This window comes from Rhinoderma darwinii, chromosome 1 (genome assembly GCF_050947455.1).
Source record: "Rhinoderma darwinii isolate aRhiDar2 chromosome 1, aRhiDar2.hap1, whole genome shotgun sequence".
In the NCBI taxonomy this organism is placed as follows: domain Eukaryota; kingdom Metazoa; phylum Chordata; class Amphibia; order Anura; family Rhinodermatidae; genus Rhinoderma; species Rhinoderma darwinii.
Window position 1 is genome coordinate 480,303,869 of NC_134687.1, and position 13,551 is coordinate 480,317,419.

The window sequence follows — 13,551 nt, forward strand, 5'->3', positions numbered from 1 at the left end:
CTAGGTATTCCCATCATTGAATGTTATGGCATATTGCTAGGCTATGTCCTAACATTCTGTTCTGTGGAGGTCTGACCTCGGAGACCCATGCCTATCCTGAGAATGAAGGAACTGTAGAACTGGTTTAGTGTGAGCGTGGTGTCCCTTTCACAAGGACCCACCCACCTTTCAGGGAACTACAACACATACCCGTTCAATGGAACAAAATATATAGACACATACACAATAATGTTAATAAAAATATCAGTCCAACATCATTAACCTGATAAATCAATGTTTTTGGTAGACGTGATATTTCTACATAGCAAATAATTTACTTGTAAGTATAGTAGAGAAGTGGAAAAAAAAAAAGACCCAACAATTAGGACATGCATGCCGCTTATTCTGAGTAATTAAAATATTAATTGAAGGGGCTTGTTCAAAATAACAGCAGTGAGGAGTTAAATTGGTGTAGTCATTCATTCTGTGGAATAACAGGTGTCAATTTTGGCCCTTATTTAAGGTAGGAGTGTGGCAAATGTTGCACACGTTGGTTATAGTGCATTTCCTAAAATACTGGGGAAAAATAGGTCGTTCCAGACATTGTTCTGTTGAAAAACGTACTTTGATTAACCCCTTCCCGACATTTGCCGTAAATGTACGTCATGGAAAGCATTGACTTCCCGCAAAATGGCGTACATTTACGGCAAACGGGAAAACAGTTATAAAAAAAAATTAGAAGGTTTTAAAGTAAAGATGGCTGCTGTTCATAACAGCAGGCCATCTGTACACGATGCCCAGGGGATCACCTCCCCCCACATCGGCGATCACCGCCATTGGCCAGTCAATTCAGACCGGCCAATTGCGGCTTTACCAGTGATATGGTGGTGATTGGTGCTGTCTAGCACAGCACCAATCACTACCATCTTCCACGTAAAAAATGGCGGTGATGCCAGCCCCCCGATCGCTACGGTTGGTCGGTCTGCACCGACCAACCAATCGCAGCCATGGCGGGTGTTTGAAACACCCTTCACCAGCCCTGCCCACCTCATTCCGGTTAGGAATGGTGAGCAGAGCTGGTGCGACCGTCTGTGAAGCCAACTTACCGAATCTGAGGCCTTCTGTGCTGCGATCCTGCTGTGACGTCTTCACCTGACTGCTTCCTGCTGCAGAGTGAACCGTCATCATCATCATCATCTGTGCTGCTGCTGATTTTTTTTTTATTTATTTTTTTTAGCAGCAGCACTTGTTTTTTCCTAAACGTCTTATCCCTGTACCCTCCCTCCCCATCCCCCCTCCCCTTCTTTCCCTTTTTACGTCCTGCGTCTGCGGATCAGTGACCGCCAATTTTTGGCACAGGACTATTTTTGCACCTCCCTGTGTGCGCCCTGCGGCCACTGAGTGCTGATCAGTGACCGGCATCACTGATCAGCATCCGTGGTAATTTTTTTTGCCGCAAGTTTTTTTTATTTTTTGGCCTTTTGTATTGCTGCACCTTTTTTTTTGCGTGCGCCCTGCGGCTACTGAGTGCTGAGTCTAATAATCAGCCTCAGTGGTAAATTTGTTTACGCAGGGTTTTTTTTGTCCTTTTTTTTTTTTTTTATAAAACTGTAAAAAAAAAAAAAAAAAAAAAAAGGAGTAGCATTAGAGTAGCGGACCGTTTTGTAAAAAAAATATATAGCAGAAGTTATAGCTATATATTTTTTTTTATACAGTTTGAATAAATTTATATCTTCTAGTCAGCGTCCGTTTAGTGACGGACATTCAGGTTTTTTTTAACTGAAGTTCGTTCACTAAATTTTTTATAGCATAGCGAGAGTTTTAGAGTAAATTTACAGCGTTATAGTTAGCGTTAGTTATTTATTTGTTAGTGTCAGGTAGTCAGGAATTTTTCTTTTTCTTCTTCCTTTTTTTTTTTCAATAAATTTCATATACACATGTAAAAGCACAACACACAACCACCTCTAAAAATAAATTATTACACGTGTTGAAGCACTACATACCCCCCTAATAAAAATGTCCCAATCATGCCAAAGGGTCTACTCAGCCGAGGAGGCATACGCCATCCTAGCCTCTGACACTGAATCGGCCAGCGAGGGAGAAGAGGAAATTGCCCCATTCATCTTGACCTCCTCCTCATCATCCTCATCCAGTGATCCAGCTCAGGCAACCCCCCAAATTAGTGCTATCGTGTGGAACCCACCCCCTGATAATTATGAGCCTCACATTCCGGATTTCACAGGAAGCTCAGGAATTCGGTTAGAGACTGCAGGACTCATGGAAATTGACTTTTTCAAGGTCTTTTTCTCTGAGGATTTGGTTAATTTAATGGTGGCCCAAACAAATTTATACGCCCAGCAATTTTTAGCCTGAAACCCCACTTCATCATTTGCTAGGTGGACCCCCATAGAGGCAGCAGACATGATGACATTTTGGGGCCTTGTTCTACATATGGGCCTAGTAAAAAAAGCCAGAGATTATGCAATATTGGAGTGCGGACATTTTATACAGCACCCCATTCTACCGCATGGCAATGACCCGGACACGATTTGAAATCATTCTGAAATTTTTGCATTATAGTGATAATGCACAGTGCCCACCCCGTGATGACCCCACATATGATCGCCTTTTCAAAATCAGGCCAGTTATTGATCATTTCTGCACCAAATTTCCTGAAGTGTACACCCCCGAAAAGAATATAGCAAGAGGAGTCCCTTGTACATTTTAAGGGGAGACTAAAATTCCGCCAATACCTGCCAAGGAAGAGGGCGAGGTACGGAATTAAAAAATGTACAAGCTGTGCAAGAGCAGCTCAGGGTACACCTATAGGTTTAGGGTTTATGAAGGGAAGGACACCAGGATAGAACCCCGAGAATGCCCACCTGTCCTTGGTGTTAGTGGGAAAATAGTGTGGGATTTGATGCACCCACTGCTGGACCAGGGTTATCACCTTTACGTGGATAACTTCTACACCAGCATCCCACTATTTAAATGCCTCGCCACCAGAAATACTTCAGAATGCGGCACCGTGCGCAAAAACCAGAGAGGCCTCTCTAAATATCTGATTGGGCAACCACTAAGAAAGGGAGAAAGCAGGGCCCTACACAGCGATAACGTGTTGCTGGTCAAGTATAAGGACAAGAGGGATGTCCTTATGTTGACCACAATACATGGTTGCGGCAGCACCTCTGTACTTGTCCGAGGTAGCACCACAATGACCCCCAAGCCAGACTGCATCCTCGGCTACAATAAGTACATGGGAGGGGTTGATCTCTCTGATCAAGTACTAAAGCCATACAGTGCCATGCGGGAAAACAAAGGTGTGGTATAAAAAGCTGGCCGTGCACATGGTACAGATGGCATTTTATAACGCTTACGTGCTATACCAATGTGCAGGCCGGACAGGGACATTCCTTAATTTTCAAGAGGTGGTTATCAAGGCCCTTGTATTTGGGAACCAGGAAGGGGAGGGCCCCAGTACTTCTAGATGCGATGGTCCACGTATTGTACCAGGGCAACACTTTCCCGGCGAAATCCCCTTCACTGGTAAAAAGGGAAGGAGCCAAAAAAGGTGCAAAGTCTGTTACAAAAGGGGGAGAAGACGAGACACCATTTATCATTGTGAAACCTGCCCTGTGTATAAAGGAGTGCTTCAAAGTTTATCACACATCCATGGATTTTTAATTGGATCATTTATTTAAATGCTCACTATACCCCTAAATAATTTCCTTGAGCGGCATGATTTCCCAAAAGGGGTCAATTTTGGGGGGTTTCCACTGTTTTGTCCCCTCAGGGGCTTTGCAAATGCAACATTGCCTCCGCAAACCATTCCTGATAAATTTGAGCTCCAAATGGCGTTCTTTCCCTTCTCAGCCTTGCCGTGTGTCCAAACAGCTGTTTATGACCACATGTGGGGTAATGTTTTACTCGGTAGAAATAGCTTTACAAATTTTGTAGAGCTTTTTCTCCTTTTGTCCTTGTGGAAAAAAAAATATAGCTAAGCCTACATTTTATTTGAAAAAATGTAGATTTTCATTTTCACGACCTACTTCCAATAATTTCTGCAAAAATCCTGTGGGGTCAAAATGCTCACTATACCCCTAGATAATTTCCTGAAGGGGTGTAGTTTCCAAAATGGGGTCACTTGTGGGGGGATTCCACTGTTTTGTCCCCTCAGGGGCTTTGCAAATGCAACATGGCCTCCGCAAACCATTCCTGCTAAATTTGAGCTCCAAAAGTCAAATGGCGTTCCTTCCCTTGTAAGCCCTGCCGTGTGTCCAAACAGCAGTCTATGACCACATGTGGGGTACTGTTTTACTCGGGACAAACTGCTCTACAAATTTTCTGGTGCTTTTTTTCCTTTTGTCCTTGTGGGAATGAAAAACAATTAGCTAAACCTACGTTTTATTGGGAAAAATTTAGATTTTCATTTTCACGTCCTACTTCCAATAATTTCTGCAAAAATCCTGTGGGGTCAAAATGCTCACTATACCCCTAGATAATTTCCTCAAGGGGTTTAGTTTCCAAAATGGGGTCACTTGTGGGGGGTTTCTGTTACTGTTTTGGCACCGCAAGAGTCCTTCAAACCTGATATGGTGCCTAAAATATATTGTAATAAAAACAAGGCCCCAAAATCCTCTAGGTGCTCCTTTGCTTCTGAGGCCGGTGCTTCAGTCCATAAGCACGCTACAGCCACATGTGGGATATTTCTAAAAACTGCAGAATCTTGGCAATAAATATTGAGTTGCATATTTCTGGTGAAACTTTGTGTTACAAAAAAAAAAATGGATTCAAAATGAATTTCTGCAAAAAAAAACAACGAAATTTGTAAATTTCACCTCTACTTTGCTTTAATTCCAGTGAAACGTCTAAAGGGTTAAGAAACTTTCTAAATGCTGTTTTGAATTCTTTGAGGGGTGCAGTTTTTAAAATGGGGTGACTTATTGGCGGTTTCTAATATATAAGGCCCTCAAAGCCACTTCAGAACTGAACTGCCCCATGTAAAAATAGCCTTTTGAAATTTTCTTGAAAATGTGAGAAATTGCTGCTAAAGATCTAAGTCTTGTAACGTCCTAGAAAAATAAAAGGATGTTCAAAAAACGATGCCAAACTAAAAGTAGACATATGGGGGATGTTAATTAGCAACAATTTTGTGTGGTATAACTGCCTGTCTTACAAGCAGATACATTTAAATTGATAAAAATGCTAATTTTTGCAATTTTTCACTATATTTGTGTTTTTCACAATTAAATACTGAATGTATCGACCAAATTTTACCACTATCTTAAAGTCCAATGTGTCACGAGAAAACAATCTCAGAAATGCTTGGATAGGTACAAGCATTCCAACGTTATTACCACATAAAGTGAAACATGTCAGATTTGAAAAATGAGGTTCTGTCAGGAAGGTCAAAAGTGGCTAAAGAGGGAAGGGGTTAAAAAGTTGATTGGAGAGGCGAAAAACAGACAAGTACAGCAAATTATAGGCTGCTCAGCTAAAATGATCAGAATCATGGCTCATTGAAAGAGTCCTAAGTATTCCCATAATGGAATGTTATTGCATATATAGGCTATGTGCCTTGAAGCCGCAACCAAAACCTGAAATACGCGGAAGGAAGCGGGGAACTACTGTTCGAATGAATCGAAGAATAGCCAAAGTGGCAAAGGCTCAGCCAATGATCACTTCCAGAAAGATCAAAGAAGATCTGAAGTTCCCAGTGATGCTACAATCAGAAGACGATTAAGTGAAGTCAAGTTACCAGCAGGAACTCCCTGCACAGTCCCGTTGTTGAAAAAAAACACATGTCCTCAATAGGTTAATATTTGCCAAGGAACACATTGACTGGCCCAAAGAGAAATGGCAAAACATTTCGTGGACTGATAAAAGCAAAATTGTTCTTTTTGGGTCTAATGACCACAGACAGTATGTCAGACGACCCCCGAGCACTGAATTCAAGCCACAGTACACTGTGAAGACAGTACAGCATGGTGGTGCAAAAATCATCACAAGGGGATGTTTCTTATACCATGGTGTTGGGCATATTTATCGCATACAAGGGATCATGGATCATTTTGAATATATCAAAATACTTGAGTAGATCATGTTGCTCTATGCTGAAGAAGAAATGCCCTTGAAATGGGTGTTTTAACACGACAATGACCCAAAACACACCAGTAAACGAACGTCTTGGTTACAGACAAACATGATTGAGGTAATGGAGTGGCCAGCCCAATCCCCTGACCTTAATCCCATAGAGAACTTGTGGGGTGACATAAAAAGTGCGGTTTATGAGACAAAACTCAAAAATGCAGAAGAGCTGTGGAATGTACTCCAATCTTCCTGGAATAGAATATCTGTATAGAGGTGCCAGAAGTTGGTCGACTCCATGCAACACAGATGTCAAGCAGTTCTCAGAAACAATGGTTATGCCACTAAATATTACTTCAGTAAAGTGAAAATCAAACATTTTTTCAGTTGATACATTACATATTTCAGTTTTTAAAGAAAAATGCTGGCTCTGCTATTTTTTTTGAACAGCCTAATATACTATTTTCTTTACTTTCTGTAAAGGATTAACACAAACTGGGTAAATGTTATTGTTTTAACTTGGAATTGAATGTGTAGTAGATCAGTATCGATCTCACCCGTTTAATCCCTCAGATGCGGCGCTCAATAGCAAGCACCGCATCTGTGTTGTTTTGGAGAGGAGGGAGAAGTGTATGACGCTGACCAATCAGCGTCATACACTTCTCTCCATTCATTTACACAGCATATAGTGTTCTTATTACATCACTATGTGCAGCCACATAAAAACACTATAACGTTATAAAAAAAAGAAAAGAACAAATCCTATTTATATAACCCAAAAAATGCAATAAATTATGCACGTTAACGTTACTCAAGTGGCCTGACAGTGAATATACATTACCTCCAGCCAGGACGTGATGTCTATTCAGAATCCTGACACTTCTGTAGCGTGTGGCTGGATTCACACGAGCATGTTCGGCCTGTAAAGGACGGAACATATTTTGGCCGCAAGTCCCGGACCGAACACACTGCAGGGAGCCGGGCTCCTAGCATCATCGTTATGTACGACGCTAGGAGTCCCTGCCTTGCTGCGGGACAACTGTCCCGTACTGTAATCATGTTTTCAGTACAGGACAGTAGTTCGACGGAGAGGCAGGGACTCCTAGCATCGTACATAACTATGATGCTAGGAGCCCGGCTCCCTGCAGTGTTATCGGTCCGGGACTTGCGGCCGAAATACCTTCCGTCCTTTACGGACCGAACATGCTCGTGTGAATCCAGCCTCTCTGTGAGATTTACAGCAAGGCAAGCGTAATCTCGTTTTAAATGATGTTACATCGTAATCTAGCGAGATTACGCTTGCCTTGCTGTAAATCTCACAGAAACTCTACAGAAGTGTCAGGATTCTGAATACACATCCCGTCCTGGCTGGAGGTGATGTATATTCACTGTCAGGGCACTTCTGTAAAGTATGTGCGTGCGTGCGTGCGTGTCTGCACATAGTGATCTAGTAAGATCATTATGTGCTGAGTAAATGAATGGAGAGAAGTGTATGACGCTGATTGGTTAGCGTCATGCACTTCTCTCCACAACGCCCACTTGGTCAAAAAGTAAAACACGCCCAGTTGTCCATTAAGAAACTCATTAGCATAAAGCTAAAATGGGTCATAACTCCATCAAAAATGATTGTTTTTCTAAATAAAAAACACTGCTGTAATCTTCATTACAGCGCCGATCACATCATGTACAATATAGGGCACTTATAATGTGGTGACAGAGCCTCTTTAAAGAGGCTCTGTCACCAGATTTTGCAACCCCTATCTCCTATTGCAGCAGATCGGCGCTGCAATGTAGATTACAGTAACGTTTTTATTTTTAAAAAAACAAGCATTTTTGGCCAAGTTATGACCATTTTTGTAGTTATGCAAATGAGGCTTGCAAAAGTCCAAGTGGGTGTGTTTAAAAGTAAAAGTCCAAGTGGGCGTGTATTATGTGCGTACATCGGGGAGTTTTTAATACTTTTACTAGCTGGCCGTTCTGATGAGAAGTATCATCCACTTCTCTTCAGAACGCCCAGCTTCTGGCAGTGCAGACACAGCGTGTTCTCGAGAGATCACGCTGTGTCGTCACTCACAGGTCCTGCATCGTGTCGGACGAGCGAGGACACCGGCACCAGAGGCTACAGTTGATTCTGCAGCAGCATCGGCGTTTGCAGGTAAGTAGCTACATCGACTTACCTGCTAATGCCGATGCTGCTGCAGAATCAACTGAAGCCTCTGGTGCCGATGTGTCCGACACGATGCAGGACCTGTGAGTGACGTCACAGATCTGCACTGCCAGAAGCTGGGCGTTCTGAAGAGAAGTGGATGATACTTCTCGTCAGAACGTCCAGCTAGTAAAAGTAATAAAAACGCCCCGATGTACGCACATAATACACGCCCACTTGGACTTTTGCAAGCCTCATTTGCATAACTACAAAAATGGTCATAACTTGACCAAAAATGCTCGTTTTTTAAAAATAAAAACGTTACTGTAATCTACATTGCAGCGCCTATCTGCTGCAATAGCAGATAGGGGCTGCAAAATCTGGTGACAGAGCCTCTTTAAGTGTTCACGATAAACCTCAATTTTTATTTAACCGACTCCTGGACTTCTCTCCTTCCTCAGGTAAAAGTGGCAGACCCTGAAAGCGTTCTTGAAGCGGCTCGAACAACATTTCTTGAAAAGAAAAAGATGCTGATAGCTTTACTAAAGTCATGAACATGAAACCGTCGCTGAGAAAATGCTTATTTAAAATCATGTGCCATTTGTATTTCACTGTATTTATACAATTCAATTGTTCTGTCTAGGCCAAAAGTCAATTAGATAAAGGTTAGCTTTAAAGGAGAAGAACAGCCAGACACTTTATCAAGTGTCAGATGGGCTCCTACATTTCCCTTGCTGTACTGGGACAAAGAAATTATACAAGGAAAGGCGACGCTCAAGAATATCCAAGGTTGGGCCTCATTCAGACAGCAGTATCTGGCCTCAGTATTTGTAGGCTGGAACCGGCAGAGAGTCCAATACACAGAGAGGTGCACATCTTCACATCACTATATTTTTCTGTGTAGGTTCCACTCCTGGTATTGCCTTACAAAGACTGACCAGAATACTGCCTTGTGAAGGGGCCTTGCAGTTATTTATCAAGTCATCCAAAGCAAGAGCCTAAAAAAAAAAAAGGTTGAATTCTGGTATTATTGGATCGCTCTTCCTTAGTTTTTGTAATTATTGATTGCAAGGAAGTTGCTCTGTATTTGTATACTTAGGACGACATACAGAGCAACTTCCTTGCAATCAATAATTACAAAAACAAAAAGTAATGAAGAGCGATCCAATAATACCGTAAACCAGAGAGCAATTCAATTTCCTCCCTCTATGCGCTGCATCAGCAGCCAGAGACTGTTTTATAGCATCCTTTGCCTGCGGTACCATAGGCAAAATACAGGCGGTCAACAGTGTCTTCTATTCTGCTAATTGCCTTGCAGGACAACTGCGAGGTGTCAGATTTCCATACTGTGGCCATGCTCTAGTAATTTTTTTTTACCAACATATGTTTATTGCAAATATTTCAATTTTTAAACAAATTGTGAACACACACGACAAAAAAAAGAGAAAAAAAAAAAAAAAAGAGGATCCAGAATGTAGAGCTTGCAGGTATGAGACAGCAGAGGGTGTAAGGAGCCAAGCTGTTAGAATATTGTTCACACAGGGCGCATACACTACGTCTAACGTACACAGCATTTCCACCCTGGTCCGCCCAGGGAATTCCGTCCGAAAAACCGCACCAGCCTGTGGTGCGGTTTCTCAGCTGGAATGTTCGCTGTGGAAAATAGCAGGTTTATTTGAAAAAAAACAAACCACAAACCACAGATCCGTAGTCATCCGCATATACAGCACGCTGTCCGCAAATACGGATGCACTACGAACTGTATTTACAGAGTCGCAAAAAAAAAAAAACCCATGGCGGAATCTTGGTAAATCCCCTGGCTGCATATTGCAACACTTCCGCAATTACAGACAGCTACGGTTTCGACCTCCGTAAATGCAGAAGTGCCCATAGACTTCTATGGGGAGTCCGTGCCGCAATTGCAGACAAAAATAGGACATGTTCTATAATTTGCGGATCATTTCTACGGCACAGACACATCTGTAACTATATTGAAAGGTGTCCGTGACCAATAGAAATGAATGGATCCACAATATGATCCGTAATTACAGATGAGGTCGTGTACAAACTGCCTTACCTGTAGTCGTGGTGACACATCACACTGACGTCCTGCAGCCCGGCCTTTTGGGATGACTTTTCCTCCTGTGATTGGCTGCAGCAGTCACATGGGAGGACTCCTCATCCCTGGAGGCCGGACTGCACACAGGAGCACAGAGATCTGGCATTTCCGCTGCATAAATCACATCTGCTATTTGTTGTGTGTTTTACCTCCCCATTTACTTTCAATGGGGAAGACACGCAACAGAAAACCAGCGATTCCACAGCATAAGGCCTAGTTCACCGTTTTTTGCAGGCAGAAAAAAAATCAGCTTTGTTTTTGTTTTGTTTTTAAGTGGTTTTGCAACACGTCTTTTGCGGTGGTTTATGTCCATCTCTCATTGATTTCAATGGGGTTTCTGAGGCGGAAAACACCTCAAGATAGGCCATGTCGGGGTTTTTTTTTAACCCCTTAATGACCAGCCTATTTTAGACCTTAATGACCAAGCCATTTTTTACGTTTTTCCATCATCGCATTCAAAGAGCTATACACTTTTTATTTTTGTATCGACATAGCTGTAGAAGGTCTTGTTTTTTGCGGGACAAGCTGTAATTTTTAATAGCACCGTTTTGGGGTACATAGAGTTTATTGATTAACTTTTATTAACTTTTTTTTTTTGGGGGGGGGGGGGAATAGAAAAAAAACCAAAAAAAACAATTGCCACACTTTTTTGCTTCCTAAATTTACGCCGTTTACCGTGTGGTATAAATAACACAATAACTTTATTCAGCGGGTTGTTACGATTGCAACGTAACTAAATTTGTATAGTTTTTGTATGTTTTACTACTTTTACACAGTGAAAACACTTTTTTTCAAAATGATTTTTTTTTGTGTCTCCACATTTGAAGAGCCGTAACGTTTTTATTTTTTCGCCGATGCAATTGTAGGATGGCTTTTTTTTGGGGGACGACTTGTAGTTCTTATCGGTACCATTTTGGAGTAGATGCGACTTTGTGATCACTTTTTACCAAATTTTTTTTTTAAGGCTGGATTCAAAGAAAACAGCAATTTTTTGCATGGTTTTTTATTTTATTTTTGACAATGTTCACCGTGCAGGTTAAATAATGTAATAAGTTTATGGTTGGGGTCGTTACGGACGCGGCGATACCAAATATGTGTAACTTTTTTACTTTATTTTGTTTGTTAATATTAAAGCAGTTTGTAAGGGGGAAAAGTGGGCTTTTCATTTTTTTTTTCTTCACTTTTTTACTAGTCCTACTAAAGGACTTCACTATGCGATTATCCGATCGTTATTAGGCTGGGTTCACACGACCACATTAACGTCCGTAATGGACGGACGTATTTCGGCCGGAAGTCCCGGACCGAACTCAGTGCAGGGAGCCGGGCTCCTAGCATCATAGTTATGTACAATGCTAGGAGTCCCTGCCTCTCCGTGGAACTACTGTCCCGTACTGAAAACATGATTACAGTACGGGACAGTTGTCCTGCAGAGAGGCAGGGACTCCTAGCATCGTACATAACTATGATGCTAGGAGCCCGGCTCCCTGCACTGAGTTCGGTCCGGGACTTCCGGCCGAAATACGTCCGTCCATTACGGACGTTAATGTGGTCGTGTGAACCCAGCCTTATAATACACTCACCACACATATATAATACATTCACCACAGGCAGACCTGGGGGCCTTTATTAGGCCCCCGGCTGCCATCGGAGACACAGCCGGGTGTCAGTTGGATGAGAGGGAGCTCACTCCCTCTCTCCAAAACCACTCAGATGCTGCGATCACTATTGTGCACCGCATCTGAGGGGTTAAACGGGTGAGATCGATACGAATATCGTTCTCACCCGGCCGAGCAGGGACGTCCCCAGCCCTCAGCTACATCTGGCAGCTGAGAGCAGGGAGATTTGACAGCTCCCTGCTGTTTATTTATTCCGATGCAGCGACGTAAAAAGTCTATGGCATCGGAATAAAGCCCGTTAGTGACCGACGTAAAAACACTATGGGGCGGTCGCTAACAGGTTAATCAATGGGAGGAGTTTGATGTTTTTTTCCGGTGCGGTTTCCGCACCAAAAAAACTCAGTGTGAACAGGGTATGTTCCCACACACAGGATGCGTTGCAGATTTTCTGAATCTCTAGAAAACCGCTGGTAAAATCAGTCACAGAAATCCACACCAAATAGTGAGTTGTTCCTGCTCATATTGCTGCAGTTTCACCTGCGGATTTAGTGTGAAACATTCGTTATAGCAAAGTATATATGTGCACCTGCGGATTTCCAGCAGTTTTTACTGCGCTTCCGCTGCGTAAACTCTGTAAAAACCGCAACATTTATTTTGAGGAATTTCTTCTCCCCATTGAAGTCTATGGGCCAAACAAGCAGCATAAATTGACACGTTGCAGAATTGGAAACCGCACTGCAGAACATTTTCCGCACGACTTGTGCGTTTTTTTTCCCCGCACAGAATTCCGTTGCAGAAATTCCACGCCGTTTACACTACGTGGGAATCCAGCCTATAGACATTCTGCAATTAAAAAACTGCACCGCAGGTCAATTTATTCCATTTTTTTCAGCTCGTTTTTTTACACAGCGTGGATAGGATTTGTTTAAATCTCATTCACTTTGCTGCTACTGTAATACGATGCGAATTTTACGCAATTACAGATCTCCATGCTCCTGTGTTCAGCCCAGCCTCCAGGCATGACGTTTCATCCCATGTGACTGCCAGTGGTCACATGGGATGAAACGTTAACCCAGGAGGCTGGATTGCAGAACATCAGACGGATGCATTGCCATGACTATGGGCATATTTTTTTAACCTGCTGTTTTCCGCAGCAGACATTCCGGACGAAAAACTGAACCACAATTTGGTGTGTTTTTTTTTCAGGCGGAATCTTCTGCGGGGAACAGGGCAGATATGCGGTGTACTTTTACTCAGCGTACCCACCATGTGTGAACATACCCTTAGTGTGGAGCACCCAGAGAAGAGGTGTCTGGGAACTCCAGTTGGGGTATTCCATCATGTAATAGATACTTCAGAGGGGATAAACCTATCCATCCATGATTGCGATTTAGGAGAAAATGCAGCCATGTGGTGATGGTTTTTGAAGGCAAGGAGAAAAAAAATGGAAGGGAAGAGAAGGAAGGTAATGAGCAGAAACACAATCTTACCTGCACCACTTTTGATTGAGCGATGGCAGATCTGTCGCTGGAGACCAAGGTCTGTCATTATAGAAATTTCCCTTCCATGGATACAGAAGCAAGTGATATAATCTGCGAGTGAGC

The 13,551-nt window shown here is 42.5% G+C and overlaps 1 protein-coding gene across 2 annotated transcripts in view; it reads left to right on the forward strand.

Moving 5' to 3' along the window:
* The window catches only part of MORN3 (MORN repeat containing 3), a 51,639-nt gene extending 42,346 nt beyond the window's left edge, over positions 1-9,293 (forward strand). For both annotated transcript variants that reach the window (XM_075854758.1, XM_075854762.1), the window contains exon 6: positions 8,674-9,293. In XM_075854758.1, coding sequence (XP_075710873.1) covers positions 8,674-8,766 — 93 coding nt within the window. In that variant the 3' untranslated portion in view covers positions 8,767-9,293. The remainder of the gene's footprint in view (positions 1-8,673) is intronic.
* The last annotated feature ends 4,258 nt before the right edge of the window (positions 9,294-13,551 follow it).